This window comes from Acanthochromis polyacanthus, chromosome 8 (assembly GCF_021347895.1).
Source record: "Acanthochromis polyacanthus isolate Apoly-LR-REF ecotype Palm Island chromosome 8, KAUST_Apoly_ChrSc, whole genome shotgun sequence".
Lineage (NCBI taxonomy): Eukaryota > Metazoa > Chordata > Actinopteri > Pomacentridae > Acanthochromis > Acanthochromis polyacanthus.
In genome coordinates this window covers 35,009,675-35,035,398 of record NC_067120.1, presented here as the reverse complement: position 1 = coordinate 35,035,398, position 25,724 = coordinate 35,009,675, and the positions used below count along the sequence as shown (strand labels likewise).

Here is a 25,724-nt window from a genome sequence, read left to right as displayed (position 1 = left end):
TCAAGGTACTAGGATGAAATACAGACATGTACAAACATGCAGATGGCATACAACATAGGCGCAGAAGGCATTGTGCAGAATAGTAACTCAAGGGGCATCACATACATCGATCAGGTAGTGGCGAGCTAAAGCCGATCCTTTTTTAAAAAAAATCTAATTTCACTTCCATGGAGATGGCTTTCCTCTTCTTCGAAGTACTGCCATCAGAAGAGTCTGACTTACGCTTGGGTGCCCTAATTGTTGTGGTATTTTAAAATTGAACAAGGAATAAAATTAGACAAAATGGGATGTGTGAATCAAATTTAAGAGCCAACAAAGATAAGATGGGGAGACCCAACAGGTCAACTGAAGTTGTGAGTGCACTAAGTAACCCTGTGGAAAGCAGCAAACCATCAATCCATTTACTACCGCTGAGCCGGGACCGTGTCGCGGAGGCAGCAGGCGAAGCAGGTCGTTCCAGACATCCATCCTCCCAGCGACGCTTTCCAGCTCTTCCTGGAGGATGCCAAGGTGTTCCCAGGCCAGACGAGATAAATAATCCCTCCAGCGAGTTCTGAGCAGCAACCCAGAGGAAGCCTATGGAGCTCATATAAGGCATAAGTCGGAAGTTCATGCCCTCTCTTCATCTGCGCTCATGAGCTGAAACTCAGGACACGCTGAGCTGAGCTGAGCTGAGCTGAAATAATGCCAATCCAGCAGAAATAAAAAGAGGAGGGGGTCCAACTGTGAATACGATTATTTCATGGGCATCCTGATTGGGTCATAGGATGATGGGTTGTGGTTTTCCGGGGTGGAAGAGGTGTGCTTAGAAGGAATTTGCATAGATATAAAAGACGATGTAACGCTTTGTTTTGGCAGTTAAAATCTTGAGATTTTGCTCATGTTTGTTCTTACAGCCTCTGTATTGAATAAACTTTACTCGCGTCAGACTCTGAAGGCTGCTTGAAGACTCTTTCTTGAAAACTTTTTGAAGACTCCAAGTTTTGACCCAGAATTGATTTTTTGACCACATGTTTGACAAAGCTGCCTGAACATTACTGGCCCTAAGCAGGCAGACTGAGTCACAACATAACGAAGGGCAAAAAAATTAGCAAACGCAGCTCAATCCAAGGTGGCGTACATCCGGCGAATGTAAACAAAGGCATCTTATAGCGCCACGTGACAACGTATTTGTCTACTCCGCTCATCAACTACTTCCACGTAACCAGTTCCGACGTAATGATGAAACGCCGTAGGTCGAGGACGCCGTAAACCGAGGACCCCCTGTGGTGCACTTTCTGAGGCGTCATTTTTAGGAAGACGACCACTGCAGCCATGACTAGCGATACTCCAGCTCATGATATACCTCCTGATCACTGCTGCAGCTGTGTCTCCATGGACTTTTTAACACGGTTTCATATTTCTGTGCAAATAGCAACATACAGAACACTACACATGAACTTCAAACACTGTATAAGATGATAATGGTATGTGAGATGTTTCATACTCCCTTTAAACAAAAATATAAAGCTCAATAAATGCGTCCAACACACAAACACAGAAAACTAACAAAGCGACTCACGACACAGGCGGTTCATCTAAATAAAAATCATTTATTTTCATTAATATTATTATTATCATCATCATTCTATCTAGAGAGAGTCCACCATGCCACTTTCAGATCTGGAGTAGTGCTAAGACGCCTGTCTGTCTGTTGGGGAAGAGGATGGGGAGGTAAAAGGAGGGCAGACGGATGGATGGGACCATCGGGGAGGATAGAGGGGGAGTCGGGATGGTACAGGCTCACACTCCTGTTCATTCTCCATGCTGATGCAAACAAAGAGGGGAGATATAAAGGAGGGACGACAAAGAGAGGACCAGGGACTGAATTGTCTTTAAATGTCTTTGTTGACCTAGATGAGACTGAGCTGGGAGACCGGCTGAGGGGACGATGGAGGGGGAAGCAGCTTCAAGCTCATTGGTCAGGCTGCTGGACAGGAAAACCAGGACAAGCCAATCACAGACTGATACAGAGGAGGAGGGTGTATGTTTGTATACGTGTGTGCGTCTGGTGTTTGTGTAGAGGTGTGCTTGCTGCTGTCGCTGTGTATAGATGTGTGTATCACATATCCGTGAGTGTGTAACTGGTCAAGAGTTACTTTGATCCATTGTCACTGTACACTTGTCAAAGTTACTGTCACAACCGGGTACAAAGTTGAGGTAACAAACATCCTTCTTCTTCCACTTCTGCAGAAAAGACACAGAGAGAAACGTAATGTTAGTTAAGAACCAAAGAAAAAAACCTGGACTGAGTTTTATATAGTTTCTGTAATAGTTTACGATCTAGATTTTAGTGGTGATGTGGTTTAACTCAGTGGTTCCCAACCTGGGGTCCAGAGATCAGAGGAGGTGCAAAGCTTTGTCTGCTCTGAGGCCGTGAGGATCTAAAAATTAGAGTTTCACATTCTGGATAAAATCAGAGTAACAGACTTACAGTGCCATCACAAGTCTACCTATAAAACACATTTATTTGCACTTCCCTCAAAAATCCTTTGCTGCTTCGATGGCCTCACCTCCTTCCCCTCTCAGCCTCTCACGCTTTCTTCAGGTTGGCTCGCTAGCTCATCCACATTCATTATTTTTGTGTGCAGTTAGAAAATTACTGACGGGAACGACGTTTGAAAAAATGCAAAAAAAAAAAAAAAAAAAAAACTCCGGCTATACCTCAAGAGCTACCTTAAATTTGGTTTTATTGAAGGAAAAGACAGAATTGCGTTATTTGTGGTGAAATGCTCGCAAAGTACAGCATGAAGCCAGCAAATTACAGCGACAGGAAACAAAACACAGTTCAGTAAAGTCGGAAAGATATTCACAGATTCAGACTTCCGGCATCAAAAACTCAATAGATATACGCTGTCAAAACATAAATGATGCCTCTTTCCCATCATTGTAAAGCAGATAATGTGCTACAAGCCCAGTTTGATCAAAAGTAGCTGTCTTTGAAGCTGCAGAAATAACATTGGTGTCTATGGAGTGAAAAACCGCTGGTCATAGTACGAGTCTTGGTTTGATAAAAAAAAAAAATTTCATAATTTTAGGGATTTCTATGAGTAATACAATTCAGTAGCTTCCCACTTATGTACTGTAGTGTACTTATGGAGGGGTTTGGGGAGGGAGACAGGCTGGGAATTGACGCAAATTTCAGTGTTCAGTGTTCAGCAGCATCATCAGTCCATAAAGGAGTAACTGAACACGAGTCACTGTAAACCTTTGTCCTGCTCTGATGTTTCTATTTTAGTCAACAGACACTTGATATGAGCGCCTCAGTCACATGTGACACTGGAGTATAAGACCCCTGTCCCAGTTAAACACATGAGCTCTGGTTGGAGGTCATTAAGCACCACAGCAGTCTTTGTCATGGTGCCTGATGCCAGATAAACCGGCACAATGCTCTGCTTGAAAACATGAAACTGCCTGTAGTTTGAATGACGCCTCCTCTGGTTTCTACAGTATTAAACACTAAGAGGCTCCACCTGGAGGAACAACCAGGTACTACAGCTGATCCACAAGCCTTTTTCTCTCTGGAGCTTGTGGAACCACACTACTCCGTCACATTTTACACTACATTTCAGACAATAACCAACAGGTCCCTTACCACAAGGATCCTGGACACGTAATGAACATTAAGGAAAGCTTGGACGCAGAAATGCATTTTTTTCTTAATGCACTGCAAAGTTATTCAGCTGTCAAGCACATATATGGACTGATTTTGTATTATTTATTAAAATAGCGATCAGGACTAAATAATTAATGACTCAGATTGAGTCAAGTGCAAATAAAGTTGTTTGGAAAATCTTGTTTTACTGATTTATATTTTGATAACTTGCCTTTCAAATCTGTGTTTTGGGGCTCAGATGGTTAAAGGTTCAGGTTTGCTAAAAATAATTATGGTTGCAACTACAGTGAAATACATCTTAAACTTTTAAGACCTACCACTGGTCAAGACCCCCAGGACATGTTCTTGCATTTTTACATGCTGTAGTGCATTTTTTGGAGTGTTTTTGTTTATTTTGCATCAATATAACCCCTATATCTGAAGTTCTAATAATATGTATTGACTTTTGTCTTAAGTACTACAATAAATTGCTTAAAAGTGCAACAAGCTTAAAAAAAATGTGTGAAATGTTAGTGCAACTCCCCAGATTTGAAATGCAGAAAGAATGATGGATCTATCTGATCTGGTTTCAAATGCAGTCATCGTGCCAGTGCTACACTGGGCTTTATAGGGTTAATCAACCAACAAAAAACATGCACACAAGCGAGAAATTCTCTTTATTTTAACAGCAAATATTTAAATCTAAGTTTAATTTGGATCTACTCATAAATGTGTACTTAAATGACAATCATGTTGTCATTCACATACGTGCAGTAATTAAAGGGGAAAATGTCAGAAATGTTGAAATTTGAAGTCTCTAAAAAGATTCCCTTCAGCAGGCTTGTTTTTTCTGCCCGTGTGGAGCCAGATCTACATTATTATTCTGCAAACTAACAGACTTGGATATATATACATATATAAGGAGATAAATGTCTCTGGAATCTGACTAAAGCCTGTGTTTGTGTTAAAGTGAGATAACAGCTCTTGTTTAGCCTCATGAGGATGACTTAACTCGCATGTTGTCCTGTGGGTCAAAACTGGCCAGCTTTAAAGTTTGAAAATGTGGAAAAAATATGTATTTTCACAGTGAACCTTCTGATGTCCACATTTTCAACATTTTTGGGAAATCTTTGAACATTTTTTGGTGGAAAAAATAAATGTTAAAAATGTCTCTTTAGAACATTCACAAAAAAATCAACCAAAATCCAGCAAAATTCACTGGATTTTGGTTGATTTTTTTTAAAGAATATATTAGAAGTTTTACTGATATATATGTAATCACTTAAGATATTTTTAGAATTTTTTTTGGAAGATTTTTACTAATTTTTTATATTTACAAGAATTTTCTTTAAAAATTTGGGGATTTTTTTTTTTTAAATAATACTTTTAAAGGACACTTTTAAGGAATTATTGGAATTTTCTTCCTGAACGTTTTGCGAATTTTCAGAAATTTGGGGAAGTTTTTTGCTGATGTTTTTAGACATTGAAACAATATTTTTTGGTTTGTGTAAATGAAGACAACAGCAGGGTTGAACTAGTGTGCGGTGGATGACCAGTGTCTTAAAGCATCACCTGTTTCATCGCGCTGTAGTGTTGCCACTGGTAACCATGTTGTTGTCAGAGTTGGACAGAGACTGCTCCTTTACTACGGGGTCTGTAAGAATCACACAGTTTATTTTTCAGTTAGCTGGAGGTGGAGCATCAAAACCATCTCCTCCCGTTATTTCCAGGTGTTTCAGAGCTGCTTACAGAAGTACGGATGCTCCATGGCCTCCGTGGCCGTCAGTCTCTGTTGGTGGTCGTAGCGTAGCAGCTTGTCCAGCAGATCCAGAGCTTCAGGACTCACCAGGTGCTGGTTCTCCGTCTGAACAAACTGTTCCCAGCGTTTCCGGCTTTGCCTGCAGGGAACGACAACCATCAATCAAAACCATCAGAACTGCTGCTACATCTACAAAGAGCAACTTTCAGCGCAGTACGTAACACTGGGAGACGATCATTTTGTCTTTTATTTTATCTCAAGGGAACTTTTTGCTCATCTATTCATGAGGCAGGTGTGTAAGAGAAGGAAGAGCAAACCCAACAGGTACAAAACGAACACTGTTCAACTTGTAACAGAAATGTATTGGTGCAAAGTTTCGGTGTTAGATTTTCACCAAGCAAATGGTCGATGAAAGAGATCGTTAATATTCCAAAACAAAGCTTGCACATGGAGGATACTACACCTGAATTTGTTGGACTTCATGTATCTTTTTGTAGCGTTAAAACCTCTGGCTCTACATTAGACCGATTCATCTCCAGGTTACGTGGTGGTCTTCATGTAGGGTCTGAGCTGTAATATGCATTAGAGTCAGGGAAAGTCTGATTTTAAATATTTTATTGAGGTTTTTTATCCACAGTATGTAAATTAGATGCCTGATTACTTTAAATTTACATCCTAGAAGTTTATCACAAGAACTTTGATCAGTTTTTCACAAAGGACTAAGAGAAAGAATTTTTATTTTAGACAACAACAGTGGTTTCACAGTAAACTGATAGCATTCTGTAGAGCAGGGGTGTCAAACATGAGGTCCAGGGGCCAAAACTGGTCCTCTAGATCAGTGGTTCTCAACCCTGTTCCTCAGGACCCACTGTCCTGCATATTTTAGATGCTTCCCTGCTCCAACACACCTGATTCAAATGATCATCTCGTCATCAGGCTTCTGCAGAGGCTTGATAACGAGCTGATCATTTGAATCAGGTGTGTTGGAGCAGGGAAGCATCTAAAACATGCAGGACATGGGGTCCTGAGGAACAGGGTTGAGAACCACTGATCTAGAGGGTTCAATCCTTGGTAAATGGCAAAAATTACAGAGAAGACATTAACTTCAGATTGTAAATTTGTTAAACTATAAATATAAAATAAATTCTAGTTGTTTTGATCATAAACTAAAATACTACAGTGTTCACTGTTCTGTTGTCGTTTTGTGTCTCATTTTTGTAATGTTTTGTGTTGTTTTTGGTTGTGTTTTGTTTTTTTGTTTCTTGTTTTTGCTGTTTTGTCTTCCTTTTTGTCATTTTGTGTTTTGCTGTACTCATTGTTTGGTGTATCTTTTTTGTCATTTTGTGGATTTTTTTGTCTCACTTGTGCTGTTTGTTTATTTTTGTCATTTTGTGTCTTATTTTTTGTAATATTTTGTCTTCTTTTTGTTGTGTTTTGTCTTCTTTAAAGTAAAATACAATATCATTCAGTTCCAGATGACTAAATGCTGCATTCATTTGTAGACACTCTGTGTAAATGATAAACTAATCATGTAATAATGTTGGTGAAAATTAACTTTTTTTAAGATATTTCAGGTTGTTCATGATGTTTTGCAGAAAGATCATTCCTGAAATGTAAATATTTTTGCACTAAAACAAAGGAAAAATGTGGAGTTGTGCTCATTTATGGGTTATTAAGGTAGAATTTTACTGGTCACTGGAGATCAAACTGGACTGAATGTAGAACCTGAACTAAATGAGTTTGACACCTCAGGTTTAGGGCTTTCTAAAATAAAAGGAGGAGCCTCAATAGTATGGATTTAAAAAACAGACATAAAAAAAGCTAGGCAGATGTGAGAAGTTCTTGTTCTATCAGTGGGGATGTGGAGATTTTAGATTTCAGTTATTTGTCAGAAGACAGAAATGTAACGTCTAACATTCTATTTTCCGCCTGTGTTCTCACTGGACCTCGTATTCGGCTGCTGTCCTTCAGATTCAGCTTCAGAGCAGACTTACTGTCCCAGCAGGTCTTTGAATCGTGGGTCCAGTTCGATGTGATATTTGCGCAGGTAGCCGAACAGCTCCTCCGTCCCCAGGACCTTGGCGATTCGCACCAGCTAGAAAACACAACAAAACCAGATTTCAGACGACGGATTCTTAACACCTTCCATTTCTAGTGAGAAACTCTGTGGCTCTGTTTGAGCTGGAACAACAGCGCCCTCTACCTGCTGCTGCTCAGAGTGCAGGAAAACGACACCACTGGGGTTAACGAATGCTGCAAACATCCCTGATCGGTTTCTCCACATACACCCCCTGTCAAAAGTTTTAGGACACTGTCTCATTCAAATAAAGTAGAACCTGTCCTACAACTTTTGACAGGGGGTGTATTTCATCACATGGATGTGATCAGGGCAGGACTCTGGTCATACATGTAAAGTTTCAGGCAGACTGGAGCATGTTCAGGGCATTTACACAGCATTTGAAATTTCATGGCGAAGGATCAAAATTCCAGAGGCCGCCACAGACACGACCTTTGACTTTGGAAAAAGATTTTAATAACTTTGGATCATTAAGGCCTCCTGTATGTACTGGCCCAATTTGAGGTGAATTGGAGTTTCCCCCTAGGAGGAGTTCGCTCTGGAAAAAAATGAAAAATGGACAAAATCTCACATTCAACGCAAAATAGCTCACTTCCTGTTGGGCTGTCACTGACTTTTTTGTTCAGCCTGATGTGCTGCATATGTGGACCAAATTTGGTAGATACACCCCCTGTCAAAAGTTATAGGACAGGTTCTACTTTATTTGAATGAGAAAGTGTCCTAAAACCTTTGACAGGGGGTGTATGTGTGCATGAAATCACTAACGAACAGCCTCTACTCGCTAGTCTGATCAGATATAAACGTGTTCAGAGTGTCTTTGTGGTGCTGGAGCTGCAGGTGAACGTCGGCTACCTGGTCGTAGTTGTCTTGTCCGTGGAAGAACGGCTCTTTCTGAAAGATCATACTGGCCAACATGCAGCCCAGACTCCACATGTCTAGACTGTAGTCGTACATCTGCAACACAAGATCATCAATCAGCGCTGCCGACGATGAGAACACACACGGGAGAATTATCCACACACGAAAACAGCCGAGCATCAAGGAGCCGAACCCTCTGAACCCCAGCCAGGATTGGAAGGAAAGCTTTTTAAAAATAAAAATAATAAATATCACAGCCAGAAACTGTAAAAGCAGGAAGGATTTTCAACTTATTGCAGAGAAAATTTCTCAAATTTCAGCAGCAGAAATTATGAAATTTCATCAAAAATCACTGTTATCTTCACATTGCATTTTCAAAAATGCTCAAAAAATTTACTGCTAGCTTTAGCCAGATTCTGTTAAAAAACAAAAAAAGCTGCACTTTTCACAACAACTCTGAAGCCATTACTGACTCAGCTGTGACCAAATGTAAAGTTGGAAAAATTCTGTGACTGTCCGGCTGAACTGCAGGCAGTGTTTCCACAGAACAGAGAGAAAACAAGCACAGAAACACAAATTAAAATGCAAAAGTAGTAAAATATCTGCAGCATTTTTCCCTCACTATTTGTATCACTTCTTTGTGCTTGGAAAAATGTCACATGTTGATTTTAGGTTTTTGCATGTTTTGCTAAATAAATATTTAAAGAAATTCAACTTTCGTTTTTTTATGATTTACAGCATTAAAATTGTGTCAAACTGTAAAAAATGCATATGTGTGAGCTTTCTCTTCTTCAAGTCCTGGTTTTTTCTCTTTCCATGGAGGAGCAGGACTTCAGATTTGTAGTAAAAAAATGAGACCACAGTGAATAAAAACAAAACCGTTGCGGCTCAGATTGTTGAAGGTCTACGAAGCCAAGCAGCAAAAGTTTTGCTTTTCAGATTTATTGCTCACACAAACTTGATTACAAGAACGCAGCGACGTTAAACGTTTTCACAACGTTCTAGTGATGTGATGGTCAGCAGCAGAAAAGCACCAAGAAATGTAGAAATTTTCATGCAAAACAGTAAATTTTAAAGAACAAATATTTAGAGAATTTGCACAGAGGACAATCTTCACTTTATTCTGCATGTGTCTTGAAAATTTATCCAAAAATAACCAGTTTGCTCAAACCAGATTCCGTAAAAAACAAAAAATTCTGCATTTTCCTGCTAAACGATGAAGCTGTTAGTGACTCCGCTGCAACCAGATCAAACAACTAATGTCAACAGAATAACATCTATTGTATGTAGGAGTCTTATTTTTTTTAATATATTTATAGAATTGATAACTTCTGCTGGCCATTGAAATAATGTTGCACGTGTTGATGTCAGGTTTATTTCCTTTTTAGCGATAAAAATCATCAGAGAAATTCTACTTTTGTTGTTCAATGTTATGATTTATGGGCACGTAACTTTACGAAACTGCACAAAAGACATATTTGACTTCTCTCTCTCCATCTAGTCCTGGTTGTTCTGTTTCCATAGAGATGTAGGACTTCATACTGCAGAGAAAAATGATCCCACAATGAAGAAAAACGTGACATAAATCATCTTGGAGTTCAGATCGGTAAAAGTTTCTGACACCAAGTAGTACAAAGGTGCAACATTTTTTGTTTCTCACACATACGTAGAGGTGCAGGACTTTATTTTGAAAAATGAGTCCACAGGGAGTAAAAACGTCCAGAAGCTGCTCAGGGTTCAGAGGGTTAACGGCACCGTTTCAGGTGTTTGTGTTACCTGGTAATCCACCAGCAGTTCTGGACCTTTGAAGTATCTGGAGGCCACTCTGACGTTGTACTCCTGGGATGGATGGTAGAACTCCGCCAGGCCCCAGTCTATAAGGCGTAGCTGGAAAGAAAAAACAAACAGCCGCCTCATTCAGACCAGAATTCATCAGAATTATTCAATAAATGTCCAAAATAAACCAGAATTTGCCAACATTTTCAATAACTGTCAAAAAAAAACATAATTTGTCAAAATTACTCAATAAATGCCCAATTTGAACCAAAATTAGTCAGAATTACCCAATAATTGTCTAAAATAAACTATAATTCATTAAAAATATTTAATAATTGTCAAAAAATCATAATTCATCAAAATTACTCAAAAATTGTCCAAAATAAACCACAATTTGTCAAAAATACTCAGAAATTGCACAAAATGAACCAGAATGTGCCAAAGTTACTCAAAATTGTCCAAAATAAACCATAATTTCTCATAATTATTCAATAAATGTCCAAAAAAACATAATTCATCAAAATTACTCAATAATTGCAAAAAAAATCAACCATAATTCAACAAAATTTAACCATAATTTCTTAAAATTACTCAAAAATTGCTTAAATTGAACCATAATTTGTCAAAATTACCCAATAATTGTCCAAAATAAACCAGAATTCATGAAACTTATTTAATAATTGTCTAAAATAAACCATAATTCATCAAAATTACTCCAAATTTGGACAAATTGAACCATATCTTGTCAAAATTACTCAATAGTCCAAAATAAACCACAGTTCAACAAAATTACTAAAAACCTGTCCAAGATAAACCATAACTCCCCAAGATTACTCACAAATGTTCCAAATTGATTCATAGTTTGTCAAAATTACCCAATAATTGTCCAAAACAAACCACAATTCATCAAAATGACTCAATAATTGTCTAAAATAAACCATAATTCCTCAAAATGACTCAATAGTTATCCAATACAAGGAGCTAAAACAGCCTCCTGCTGCTGCCCCCTGCTGGACAGTCTCTCATTATACCCATTATATTTCATATCATTCACATATTTTATACAGATATTTCACACATAAATGTAGTTTAAGATACAACACTGTAGAAAAGATGAGCTGCAAACTGTCTTCTAAAGCTTAGGTTTAATGTATGCAGTGAAAGAATCACATTTATCTTTATGGAGACAAGAAAGAAAAACTCCCAGAATCCTCCCCTCTTCTGACTAGGAGTTAAAAAAGCCTTTTCATGGTCATGGCCACATCAAATCAATAAGTTTATCGGCTCTTAAATAACATGGGTTGAGTCAGAGGGATGATGTCAAAGCAGGACCTTGGAGGATCTCCCACACCTTTATTTTTCAGTCCATCAGATTAATGCAATGGTCTATTTATGAGGCTTCAAATCAGGCTGTTTGGTAACTCCAGCAGCTGAGGATGTGAGGAAAACCAAGAAATACGACCACATTCCTGCAGGTCTGAGTGTTTGGTGTCATTATGGAGCTGCAGAATGAATAAACTCCTCGCTGAAGGTGCTGCATGAGAATCTGCACAAATCGCTCGCACAACTCAGAACCTCCACGGTGAACAATCGGCCTCCTGCTCCAGCCAAGCATTCCCACTCCAGATCACCTGCTGCTGCCGTTCCTCTGCTCTCCACTTCTTGAGTCGAGTCGTCTGACTTTGTTTTCCACATCAGAGAAAATGTGTTTTTTGGCTGCGAGTGTTTCACAAAGAACCCTGAAAGCACCAGCTGGTTTCTGCTGGACGCCGGCCCGGTTTGGATTCAAATCGGCGACTTTCTGCTCCACAGCGTCGCCTGGTTCTCTGCGCTCCTGAAGAAGAACTTGGACCGCACATCTGGAAACATCTGCCTGCCTCTGAGAGCTGAATGATGTGGGGTGGTCATCTTGCTGCTAGGATGTTTAGCTTAGCCTCACCTCTTTGTAGATAAACATGTATTTATGTATTTACAGACTGAGAGACGTAGTTCTAGCAGAAGATACAAATGTGTGACATGATGATGTAGATAAGAAACAACAGAAAAGCCTGGACTTTAAACAAGGTGTTTTTCAGGCAAGTAAAAAGGAGTGTTTTCTGTATGAGAAGAACTCTTTGCAAGTTTTGCAGATTTTTTCTTTATACTGATAGATACGAAACACAGAAGCAAAAGGGAAAATCCCAAAAAACTTCTTCAGGCAGCTGGAAAATGTAAAATTAAATCTCCAAAACACACAAAAACCAACAAATTCAGGCTAAAAATCAACAACTACACATTACAGCATCTAAAACAAAAGATACTGTATGCATAGGACCTCACAGCTCAGCTGCTGATGCTTGTAATTTCTGCTGAGAAGTCATAGGTGTCTTGGTGGCCTCAGAGGAGTCATGGGTGTCTTGGTGGCCTCAGAGGAGTCATGGGTGTCTTGGTGGCCTCAGAGGAGTCATGGGTGTCTTGGTGGCCTCAGAGGAGTCATGGGTGTCTTGGTGGCCTCAGAGGAGTCTTAGGTGTCTTGGTGGCCTCAGAGGAGTCTTAGTGGCCTCAGGGGAGTCATGGGTGTCTTGGTGGCCTCAGGGGAATCATGGGTGTCTTGGTGGCCTCAGGGGAATCATGGGTGTCTTGGTGGCCTCAGGGGAGTCATGGGTGTCTTGGTGGCCTCAGGGGAGTCATGGGTGTCTTGGTGGCCTCAGGGGAGTCATGGGTGTCTTGGTGGCCTCAGGGGAATCATGGGTGTCTTGGTGGCCTCAGGGGAATCATGGGTGTCTTGGTGGCCTCAGGGGAGTCATGGGTGTCTTGGTGGCCTCAGGGGAATCATGGGTGTCTTGGTGGCCTCAGGGGAATCATGGGTGTCTTGGTGGCCTCAGGGGAGTCATGGGTGTCTTGGTGGCCTCAGGGGAGTCATGGGTGTCTTGGTGGCCTCAGGGGAATCATGGGTGTCTTGGTGGCCTCAGGGGAGTCATGGGTGTCTTGGTGGCCTCAGGGGAATCATGGGTGTCTTGGTGGCCTCAGGGGAATCATGGGTGTCTTGGTGGCCTCAGGGGAGTCATGGGTGTCTTGGTGGCCTCAGGGGAGTCATGGGTGTCTTGGTGGCCTCAGGGGAGTCATGGGTGTCTTGGTGGCCTCAGGGGAATCATGGGTGTCTTGGTGGCCTCAGGGGAATCATGGGTGTCTTGGTGGCCTCAGGGGAATCATGGGTGTCTTGGTGGCCTCAGGGGAGTCATGGGTGTCTTGGTGGCCTCAGGGGAGTCATGGGTGTCTTGGTGGCCTCAGGGGAGTCATGGGTGTCTTGGTGGCCTCAGAGGAATCATGGGTGTCTTGGTGGCCTCAGGGGAATCATGGGTGTCTTGGTGGCCTCAGGGGAGTCATGGGTGTCTTGGTGGCCTCAGGGGAGTCATAGGTGTCTTGGTGGCCTCAGAAGAAGTGTGTTGTTTTAAGGTGTTTTGGTTGAAAGACTTTTTTTTGTAAATTCTTGTCAAAAAAGCCAAATTGACCACATAAAACTACCAGGGAGGATGAACATTTTTATAGGCTCTGTATAAGACAGTAAATTTTCTCCCAACAGAAGTTTTAACGCAGCAGAAAAGAAAAAAAATGTAAATGTCTTTTTTTAGCTCACCCTGGTAAAGATTTAGTTTTCCGAGATGTTCAGACTTGCAACAATAAACACTTTGATAAAACTGAGCGCAGATTTAATTGTTTTGCACCAACAGAGAGCAGCACGATGGAAATTACATCTGCTGTTATTTTAAGCACCTCAGGCCTAATGCACTTGGTGTGTAGAAACGCCTACGCTAATGCAATACCGACTGCTTTTTGAAACAGGGAAAAAAAATCTAACAAAAGAGGGGAATGAAAGGCGTAGAGAGAAAAAACCAGCAAGAGACAGAAGAGAAAGAAGGGCTGAAATAGCGGGTGAGAGAGAATATTCTGAGCGTGGGCGCCAGAGAGAAGGAAAAAAATTTAAAAAGTCTATATTGGGCGCCTCCTACCTTTCTCAACTGGTGGTCAATCATCACATTGTGGGGTTTGACGTCACGGTGCATGATTCCCATACTGTGACAGTAGTCCAGAGCCTGGCAGAGAAACACAACATCATCATCAGAGCAGACAAAGATTCAAATCAGCGCTCAGTCTCTCCATTTCCTGGGAAACTCGCCAAGAAACTGAGTGGGAGAGCGGAGTGGTAATAAATAGAAAAAGGAAACGCTCTGGGTGAAAAAAAGGTCGAGTCTCACCTTCAGTAGTTCATACATGTAGAAACGGATATCATAATCTGTCAACTTCTGGTACAACTCCTGCAGGAATAAAACACAAACATCTGCATCAGGATTTATTAGCGTGCAGCAGAGGAAACAGAGGATTCAGTTTGGAATCAAGCATGCAGAAGGTGGTTTGTACCTTAAAGTCTGTGTTATTGATGCATTCAAAGACCAGCGCTGGAGTTCTGGACTGTACAGCAGCAGAGAGAGAGAAAGAGGCGCGTCAGAAACACGGAAATAAATCAAGAAAAGAGCAAGAAGTCCTCCATTATTGATCCAGTCAGCTGATCGATCACTGATCTGACATGCAGCAGCACCATCTGCAACAAGCAGGAGTCATGGGTGTCTTGGTGGCCTCAGAAAAGTCATACATGCATTTGTGGCGTTCCTCACTGATCTCTTTCTTGTAACTCTTTTAGGGGAGTCATAAATGTCTTGGTGGCCTCCCTCACTCGTCTCTTTTATGAACTTCTTCAGGAGAGCCCTAGATGCATTGGTGACTTTCCTCTCTAGTCCTTTTCTTGTAGACTCCTTGAGGGGAGTCATGGGTGTCTCGGTGGCCTTCCTCACTAGTCTCTTTCCTATAAACTCTTTCAGAGGAATCATATGTGTCTTGGTGGCTTTCCTTACTAGTCTCTTTATCATAAAATCCTTCAAGGAAATCTTGGGTGTCTAGGTGTCCTATCTTACTAGTCTCTTTCTTGTAAACTTCTTCAAAGGAATTATAGGTGTCTTGGTGGCCTTCCTCGCTAATCTCTGTATCGTAATCTCCTTCAGAGGAATCATAGGTGTCTTGGTGGCCTCTCTCACTCGTCTCTTTATCGCAAAAGTCTTCAGGGGAGTCACAGGTGTCTTTGTGACCATCCTTATTAATCTGTTTATCGTAAACACCTTGAGAGGAATCGTGTGTCTTGGTGGCCTCCCTCACTAGTACCTTTCTTGTAACTCTGTTATGGGAATTATTAATGTATTGGTGGCCTTCCTCCTTACTCACTTTCTTGTAGACTCCTTCAGGGAAGTCATAGGTGTCTTGGTGACCTCCTGCACTAGTCTCTTTCCTATAAACTCCTTCAGGGAAGTCATAGGTGTCTTGGTGACCTCCTGCACTAGTCTCTTTCCTATAAACTCCTTCAGGGAAGTCATAGGTGTCTTGGTGACCTCCTGCACTAGTCTCTTTCCTATAAACTCCTTCAGAGGAATCATAGGTGTCTTGGTGGCCTCCTGCTCTAGTCTCTTTCTTGTACAATCAATCAGCTTTTTAGGGCATCCTGCTCTTGACACATGAACAGATGTGTTGTATTCCTTCCATTTCTTAATGATGGATTTAACTGGACTCCAAAGGATTTCTAAATTTTCTTGTATCCATCCCCTGACTTCTGCTGGCTTTTTTACAGGGGTACTTGAAGTGTTCTTTTGTCCTAATGGTGTAGTTATAACCAGATTCACCAGAGACTGGACCTGATAAATCGCTGATTAAACATACAGCAGTGTAATCTGCATCATGGTCGATATTCAGCACCCGTTGTTGCTTGATTTTAAGCAAACTGTTGGTAAAACTTTGAACACAGTGATCATGTTCTAATCGTCTTTAGTTTTGCAGGAACAAAAAAACAGAAAAGGATGCTGCAGGTTTCCCACCGCTGCACTCAAACATGTCCTGCCTTAGTCAGAGCACTTCCACGGCCTAAAAATATTCTTCCTTCCTCGACTGTTGACGTTTTCCAGCTCAGAAAAGTTGGATTCAGGCTGGTTATCAGCGTGGAAAACACAGAATATATAGAAATGTATGTAGATGCGGTAAAGGGTGTAAATCTCCCTGATTTTCCCCAAACTTAGCGTGTCAATCAATGAAATCACAACATGCATACAGCAAAACTGGAATGGTTCTTTGTGTCACATGCCAACAGTAAATTGTAATCATCCACAATCACAGTAAGCATCTTCTCAAAACTGATTTTATCGCTCGCTGCACCACAGGCCTGCACGACGAAGCAGGATTTGGGGTTCACAGGTTTAACATCAGTTTTAACTCAGTACATCGTCATACTGCAGCACGGTACAGTCAACAGAGCACAAAAACACATTCACGAAGCCACTTTTTTTTAGGTACATTTAATGCAATCCAGCACAACCACTCTGCCATAATATTTGCTTTTTAAAGAGTATAGTATTGTTTAATTACACAGCCTAGCATGGCCAAGGTTCTCACATTCAGATATTCTTTCACATATTAGAGAGAATATAGGATTTTTTGCCATAATTTGGGCAAAAATGCCGTAATAACCCTTCAGCACATTATAATTCAAGTGTTTTGAGAGGAAACTAGACTTCCACCATCAATTCACCAAATTCTAAAAACAAGTTCTACGCCTGAAAATTTCATATTTGTCCGATTTTTTTTCTGTGCATGTTATTAAGTACAACAGGTGTAAAATCTGGGCTGATAAGTAACAGTTTTTGAGGTAAAAACCCTTCAACAAAGGTGGGGCCATGGCGGTTTTTACTGGGCATGGTGGTGGCAGTATCATGCCGTGGATCAATGCTTTAAGTGGCATAACTAGAGAAATAATGTAGCTAAAGTCCTCAAATTTTGATATGTACATCTGGTCTTCAATAGCCAAGTAGGTTTCACATACAAGGGATGTAACTTGGTACTTTACTGTATAACAGTAACATATAGATTAGAAAGTGTTGGGTCGTTCTGCCTGAATTCACCAAAATCCCCAAGCCTGATTGTCTTCAATACGGCTGGAATATTGATGGAGTTGATCATTTGTAAAATCGGGGCTCTTTTTTGGTAAAAATCCTTAAAGAAAGTGGAGTCAGGTCGATTTTTGCCAAACATGGTGGTGGCAGCATCATTCTGTGGATCAATGCTTTAAGTGCTATAACTAGAGAACTAACGTAGCTAGAGTGCTGAAATTTTGCAGGTTCATTGATATCTATTTATGGTCTTCAATGGTACAACCCTGCATTGATAGAACAATACAAATCAGTTATATGATGGTTCAAATTTGGTAAAAAAACATCCATGTTTCTGTCGATTCCAATATTCCATCAACCATAAGTTTTATTTTTCACCCTGAAAAGATGAGTTTTTCTCCTGTGTTTGGCACCAATTGGAGTGGAGAGTATGGTGCCAGTCGGATGTAAATTTTATGAGAAAATAATGATTAAAATTGCAATTTTTTTCATCACAAAGCTGGTTTGCTCAACACATTACCATGAAGAAAACGAAGCAAAACTCAATATGACACGTTCTTTATGAATTTTTAACTTTTTTTGACAATTTTTAGCAATTTAGGACACGTTTCAAATGATTTTGGATAACGTTTTGTAATTTTAGACATGTTTCTGAGTAAGTTTGGAGAAGTTTTAAGTAATTTGGGACTTTTTCTGAGTCATTTTGACAAATTTTAGGTCATTTTGGTCACGTTTCCAGCTATTTTGGACCATCTTCAATTGCAATCAATATTCAGCACTTAAAAAATAAAAATCGTACAAATTCACTTTATTGTAAGATTGATTTAAGATTATTTTTTAAAAATTAACAATTTCCATTTACCAGATTCTGTAAAAAACAAAAAAATCTGCACTTTTTGGTGCAACTATAAAGTCATTAGTGAATCAGCTGCGACCAACAGTGACGTGACAAAAATTCAGTAGCTCAGCACATGCAGCATAAACAGTAACATAAACCGTAACTCAGCGATTACTCGACATGAATCGTCTGCTGCTGGTGGATTTAACAGGCATATTATCTTTTTTTGTTCTAAATCACCAAATTTATACCAATTATCAGAGGCACTGTTTAAACAGAAAGAATAGTTGGAGTTTGAAATTTCAAAAATAAAAATTGTGCATTCACTAACACTGTAAAACTATTACTATCGGAGACTTTTTGGCTGAACTGCAGGCAGTGTTTACACAGAGCAGAAAGGAATCAAGTATTTAAACAAAAAACGTAAATTTGGTAATACGTGGGCACAAAAATGTTGTACATGTTGATTTTATATATATATATATATATATATATATATATATTTTTTTTTTTTTTACATTTTTGCAAAATAAATTGCCATAAAAATACAAGCTTCGTTTTGTCTGTTTTATGATTTATGTCATTATAACTGTGCCGAAATGCACAAAAAACACCTCTATTTTTTCTTTCCATTTTAGCCATGGTTGTGCTTTTTCCATAGAGGTACTGGATTTTATTTTGCAACAAAAAAATGAGCCCACAGTGACAAAAAAGCACAGAAATAATCAAGTTTAGTTGCAGGAATCAAATCAGGATGTCAGAAGTCAGACTGGCTCATTTGTAAGTTCAACGCTCTTAAAGTGAGGATTTAAAGCAAATATTAAGGAATTAATTATTCAGCATTCTGTCATCCTGAGTCACATTTTTCCTCTGAGGAAACCAGGACATTAAATACAGCTGAAAAAGCAGCTTACAGAAGCTGATGCATGTTTGACTCCAGAGTAACCCACATTAACCCACATTCCTCCCTTTAATAAATAAAATATAAAACCCGCTGTGATCAAACCTACCACTGGGTCTTTGACTGTGTCCACCAATCGGATGATGTTGGTTCCTCCTCGCAGGTTCTCCAGGATCTTGATCTCTCGCTTGATCTTCTTCTTCTTGACCGGCTGTTACAACCAGAGAAACAACAAACAAGCAGATTTAACAGGGAATTCTTTGAATACAAGAAAAGTTAAACTCCTGATCTTGATTCTGCTGATTTGAGGCTCATGTTTACATTTAAATGACCCTTCATGTGTCACCTCGTCCCCCCTTTTTTGGAGGTTATAAACTCGGGTGTAAGTTGTAAACAGATGCAGCGTGAAGCCATGAGGGAGTTTATCTTTGGTTAGAGCAGGGGTGTCAAACTCAGTTCCTGGAGGGCCACTATCCTGCATGTTTTGGATGTTTCCCTCTTCCAACATACCTGATTCAAATGATCAGCTTATCATCAAGCTCAGCAGAACCCTGATAACAAGCCAGATCATTTGAATCAGCTGTGTTGGAAGAGGGAAACATCCAAAACATGCAGGATAGTGGCCCTCCAGGAACGGATCTTGACACCCCTGGGTTAGAGGTCATTCCAGCAGATGCAGCCGTGTGGCCAGCCGAGAACGGGCTGAAAATCGATTTATTCTTCTGCATAATCCTCTGCAAAAATCAGCTACTCTTTAAAATCTATATGATTATGACTTGGAATATGATCTGAGAACAAAGAAAACTTCACAGCTTGTTCATGAAAGTAGGCGAAAAATAAATTAGACACACAAATATAAATAAATTTGCAGCTACCAAACTCAAAGCCTGAGATTTTTATGGCATAAAATATGTATATTTATAATTATATTTGTGAAATTTCAGCATCATACGTCAGAGTGACCAGAAATATGTTTGAAGGAGAGAAGGTTGAGGACTTAAACCCAAAGATGACCAAATCTATTGTCAAGCACGGTGGTGGCAGTATCATGCTCTGGGGCTCACGCTGAAATTTAAATCTGTTTGAACAATATATCAGGAATTATTAAAGATAAAAGTCTGAAATTTTCACTGTTAATTCCTATAATGGTATTGATTCAGAATCTACAGTCTTAGACAAGTAGATCAAACAGTCTCTGATTATGGGCGAGTTTAAATATGAAACAAAACATTGAAGTCATCATGAAAAGTCCCATCTTTGAGAACATGAACAACAAATAAAAAAAACAGCAGAATTCAACTAGTGATAATTTCTGAACCACATATAGCTGCATGTCATGATAATACAAAACTAAACATACAGAGTACTTTGAAAGAGCAAATATTTGGTCACAAAAATTAAAATACATGGTGTCCTCAGCTTATGAGGTCGACTTACAGCGTCTCGTCATTACTTCAGAACTGGTTACATGGAACTAGTTGGTGAGTGGAGCGGATGAATACGTCGTCATGGCGCTATAAGACGGCTTTGTTTACATTTGCTGGTTGTACTCCACCTTGGATTGTGCTACATTCACTAACTTTTTGCCCTTCGTTATGGCTCCCAAGTGTAAGTCGGACTCTTCGGATAAGAGTTCCGACCCATGACAAAAACTGACTTACGTCGGGCCGTAGGAACAGAAGTCCGATGTAAGTCGAGGACCCCCTGTAAAGTCATTTTTGTTTAACTTTCATAACAGATTGAGCTGGTTTGTCAAGTTGTACCACAAAAATTTAAATATTATATGACGGGATTTTCAAAATGGTTCTCAAAATATAACCAAGAAAGAATTTCCTTCTGAAAGTCACCATATTATTCAAATTTAGACCGAACTTCGTGGGCATAAACTTTGATTTGGAGGAGACTTTTCACGTAGTTTTGTGCCATTTCTTTGGAAATTATCACCACATTAGGATGACATCTGGAAAAAACAGAGTGAACTGTTTACCTATTATAATTACTGAAAACATATAGGAAGAAATGAGAAATAATAGTGAAACCGTGAGGCTTTTAGCTTTAATACTTCCTGAGATATTGTTGTTCAAACAGCTTCAAGTTTCTATGTCAGCCCCAGAGCATGATACTGCCACCACCGTGCTTGACAATAGGTTTGGTGTTCTTGAGGTTAAAGTTCAACACTCAAAAAACCTACTGAAAGTGTGTTAACAGGCAGTTTTATTTGAAAAATTTTCACTTATAGTTCTTAATATATGACGGTAAAATTTCACAGATACCATTTTAAATATCCAAAGTTTATAATAAAAAAAGTTTCAAGGAACTCAGAGCAGAAAGTGAATCTTCGAGATTAAAAAACATCATTTGCAGGTGCTAATATTGAGGCAACAACCTGTTATCCGCCCTACTTTAGACAATTTTCCCACTAACAAAACAACTTCTACTACAGAGTTTTAGAATTTTTTGAAACTTTTTTAAACTCTGGAGTCACATTTTACTCTGGAACAGACTTTCAGAAACAATGGCTGTCTTCGCTTTGTCTCCTGGTTCGTCATGCTCCTCACATGATCCTCCAGAACAAAACAAAGAAATCAGCAACCAGACGTTAATTCAATAGAGATAATAAATCTGGTTATAGGCGCTGCTTACATTGTTGTCTGTTAGCAGAAACTGAAATCACTGAGTTTTCACCACTGCCGTTAAATGCAGGAGAAAGCACCTAATTTTGTGGAAAATATGGCGATTTGTGACATATTTTTGCAGCTCTGACTCAAACTTTAATGTGCAAGAGAACAAAAGAGATGATTAAAATATTATCTATTACGAAAATGAGGTTAAAGATTTAAACTGCTTCAAAACATGTTTATGTTAATTTGTAAATGGCATATGAGATCAAATAACTATCACAAAAGCTGTAAATGTCTAAAGTTGAACAAATAAAGCAATAATAATAAAAATATACATACATTTCCAGTAAGATGGCTATTCTGTAAACGCTCTCTGGTTATTCATGGCTCAGAAGCAGCATCTAAATATTTCACATTTTGCAGTTAAGTTAAATGAAATAACAATAATAAAACATAAACCGTGAGTCAGACGTGTTGCATAATATATATTATAAAATAGAGATAGTTGCATTGTTTTAAATTTCAATTTAAAATAGAGCACTCTTTCATATTCACACCAGCATCTCCAGTCCTTTTCAGTGCATTGTTATGAAAATTATCTATTAAACATTGCTAAGATTTGTGTTTGGGCAGTTTTCTTTCTAAAACTTCATTTTAAAATATAAATCTGTTACAGTGAACGGAGCCTTTAGTTGCTGACGTCATGAACAAACAAACAGAAATAATGATATTAATATTCTTGTAAGTAAATAATGAACCTTTATCTCTATAAAGTCCATGATACAATTATGTTCCTGGTCACACTGATCAGAAATATGTTTAGAGGAGAGAATGTTTAGGAGTTAAACGACAAAAACATCAAATCTAATGTCAAGCACGGTGGTGGCAGCATCATGCTCTGGGGCTGGCATTGAAATTTGATATATCTCTGGAATTAGCAAAGATAAAAACCTGAAGTTTTCCCTGCTATTTCCCATCATGTCACTGATTCAGAATCTGTGACTCTGGATATGTAAAGAATCTCTGATTACGGGTGAGTTAATCCAGTCAAGACTTAAGATTCAACTCAAGTTTGCTGCTGACCACACAGATAAAGAAAAGTCTTTCTAGAGGAGGAAAGTTCTGTGTTTAGCTGAAACTAAAAATCAACTAAAAAGACCAAAATCAGAAATATGTTTAGAGGAGAGACGGTTCAAGAGTTAGACCCCAAAAAACACCAAGTCTACTGTCAGCACGGTGGTGGCAGTATCATGCTCTGAGGCTCATAATGAAATGTAAGGGTGCTTGAACAACAATATCTCAGGAACTATTAAAGATTAAAAACATGAAATTTTCACTGTTATTTCTCATCATATCATTGATTTGGAATCTATAATCAAGTAGATTAAAAAAAACTCTGATTATGAATGAGGTGAAACATGGAAAAGTCCCATCTTTAACTCTACAAAGCCCTGTGTAGCACGGGCGCTACGACGCCATATTCATTTATGATCGGCGGAAGATTTGAAATCAGATTAGATACATTGATCGTTCTTTTTGCAGAGAAAATCTGGGGAGTTGCACTAACATTTCACATATTCTCTAGGTCTCAGAGCACTTTTTTCCTTGCAGTGACGGGTTTGTAAAAATACACAATAAAGTGCACATAAGAAAATCTTTATAAGGGAGACCACAGGTTGTTATTCTTTTTTTTTTTATATTTACAAATTTGAGGGATACAGCTCTGCAATTTCTGTATTTTGAAATATATGGGGGGGGGGGGGGAGCAAAAACTATTTTTTTTTAGGTTTGTTGCACTTTTAAGCAATTTATTATAGTAGTAAAGACATAAGTCCACACATAGTATTAAAGCTGGGGATATAAGTATTATATAGATGTAAAACAAATAAAAATACTCCAAAAAAATTGCACAGAATGTAAAAATGTAAGAATATGTCCTATAAGATTTGCACAATGGTAGGTCTTAAAGGGTTAAATACAAACCAAGCAAAAAACACTATAAATGATGTATTTATTTTCTTATTTATGCATGTATCACTCTATTTATGCAACAGTAAACATATTCAATTATTTGTCACTGAATGCTGCAGTCACAACTCATCCTCATCCTGCTGCCACCAACTTTTTTAATCCTCCGCTGGGATTTAAAGACGGTTTTACAGGCTGAGATCAGCTGTTGTGACCCAGAGCTGCAACCATCACTCTGCTAGTTTTAATCAATCGAGCATGAAAAGCTAAAATTAGACGGTTAAAGGTTTGTGGGCTGCTTTTACTCATCGGGCTCCACTGCAAATCGGATATTTTTCTATTTTGGACGGTTTGTTCCAACAAAATGAGACATTAGATGATGTAACTCTGGATGTCTTTTTGCTGCTTTCTGGTGTTTTACAGACGAATCGATCAGTAGATTAAATTAAAAAAATGCATTAATCAGCAAATTATTTATCATTATTGGCTGCATTAGATGGATTTTTCTGACATTTACTACACTAAACCAAAATTGCTATCACATTTTTCTCAGACCTCATGTTTAAGTTGCATGTTTTGCTTTATCGTCATTCAAAAAAAAACTAAATTAATCACAACAATAAAAACCTCGAGAACAAAAATGTTATTCAAATTCCACTGTTACAATCTGTCCAATATTCTAATGTTTCAGTTTTGGTAACACCTGGGGAAATTTGGACAAATACTGGACATGTTGATTCCACAGATTTTACATTTTTGCAAAATAAACAATCCAAGAAATCTCCTTTAATGCATTTTTTAATGCAGTAACAATGTTACTTGTCTTTTTTCCATATATTTCTTTCAAATTCAGCAATGCTTTTACTCTTTAGAACTTCAAGTGCTAAACTTTGACCAATATCCCGAATTTCCTTCGGGATTTATTATTCTTGATCAAAACTTAAAAATGAAGTTTTACTGGATCTTATTTTGGAGCTCTTGTGTCCTACAATTCAGTATGTTATTTATTATACCACATCTGTATACGGGAAAGGTGTAGATTAATCTTTATTGCATCTTTACTTTTACTTCATTTATATCTAAAGTTCATCTAATCTGTCTCCTCCTTCATGATTTTTCTGTTTCCACAGAGGTGCAGTGAAAAATGAGCCCACAGTGAGCAAAGAAACGCCCAGAAACAAGGTAAAACAGGAAACTTCGACTTAAACCAACAGCTTTGCCACCAAACTCTTCAACTAAACACCATCATCAGAACATTTTAACAACTGATTTCTGACATTTTAAATCCAAAACATGCATGCAGCACATTGTGGTGGAGCTCCGGCTGCTCACCTTCAGGATCTTCACCACCACCTTCTCATTGTTGGTGATGTTGATGGCCTCGAACACCTCGCTGTACTTCCCTCTGCCCAGCTTACGGACCAGCTGGTAGTCCTCCTGGTTGCTGTGGGGGCAGACGGAAACAACAATCTAGGTGAGAAAATGATATTTTTCAGCGTCTCCGTGTGGTTTCAGTGGACGTTCGAGCTCTGAGATGGAGGCTGGTGTGGTTCTGGTGTGGAGGTGAGGAAGATTATGAGGGATGGAGATGCAGGTGAGGGGGAGGACAGTGACAGGAAGTGTTAAAATAGTGTCAGGTGTAACAATAAACATCCATCTAGAAGAGAAAATGTCATAAAAATCCATCATCATGCATGCAGCCAGAACAGCCTGCAGCAAACAGAAATGTGCTCACTTCCAGTTGGGTACGTGGGCCTCGTAGTCCCAGTACTCCCGGGTCTTCAGCGTGTTCACGTCTGCATACACACGGGACTTGCTACCGGCCACCGGACCCGGCATGGCGAGACCCGTGGCTCAGAGTCACGGAGATCTGGCCCGGGGGGTTGAGGAGGCTAGGAACCGGGCTGGAGGGGTGGCTGGATCCGCTGAGAGGGTGTGTGGGTGTGGAGTGGATGTAGCCAGCCAGCTAGCTCCCGGAGGGAAGTAGATCCAGTTGGGAGAAGGGAAAAAAGGGGAGGCAGGGATGGAGGGGGAACCAGCCGGGGTTTGCTGCAGTCAGTGCCCGCCGAGCAGCGTCCCTCGGTGGGGGAGTTAGAAGCAGCAGAGTCGGTGGAGCTCGGAGGGGGCTGCAGATTACACGCAGGCCCGGGGAGGCATCGGGGTGCTGAGGTAGAGAAGAAACGGAGCCCTGAAGGAGCACAGCGGGGCTGGTGGTGGAAATGTGACGGGTTTAAACCTCCGGAGCTAACGGTCCTCTCTCTCTCTCTGCGGGCCCCGAATCCGGGAGGAGACGGCGAAGGAGGGGGAGAGGCTTCCTGCGCTACACGGTG

The 25,724-nt window shown here is 39.7% G+C and overlaps 1 protein-coding gene across 2 annotated transcripts; it reads right to left on the bottom strand.

Moving 5' to 3' along the window:
- Positions 1 to 1,572: 1,572 nt before the first annotated feature.
- Positions 1,573 to 25,702, bottom strand: csnk2a2b (casein kinase 2, alpha prime polypeptide b). Of its 2 annotated transcripts, none has more exons than XM_051952778.1 (12): positions 25,130 to 25,702; positions 24,727 to 24,838; positions 18,915 to 19,016; positions 14,503 to 14,553; positions 14,340 to 14,399; positions 14,094 to 14,177; positions 10,105 to 10,215; positions 8,323 to 8,424; positions 7,388 to 7,488; positions 5,384 to 5,532; positions 5,207 to 5,288; positions 1,573 to 2,226 (listed from the first exon to the last, which is right to left on the bottom strand). In XM_051952778.1, the coding sequence occupies exons 1-11, from the start codon at positions 25,231 to 25,233 to the stop codon at positions 5,212 to 5,214; spliced, it is 1,053 nt and encodes a 350-aa protein (XP_051808738.1). In that variant the 5' UTR covers positions 25,234 to 25,702; the 3' UTR covers positions 1,573 to 2,226; positions 5,207 to 5,211. The 2 variants fall into 2 exon arrangements, with proteins under 2 accessions (XP_051808738.1, XP_051808739.1); XM_051952779.1 differs by lacking the exon at positions 1,573 to 2,226 and adding an exon at positions 2,233 to 2,423.
- Positions 25,703 to 25,724: the final 22 nt, after the last annotated feature.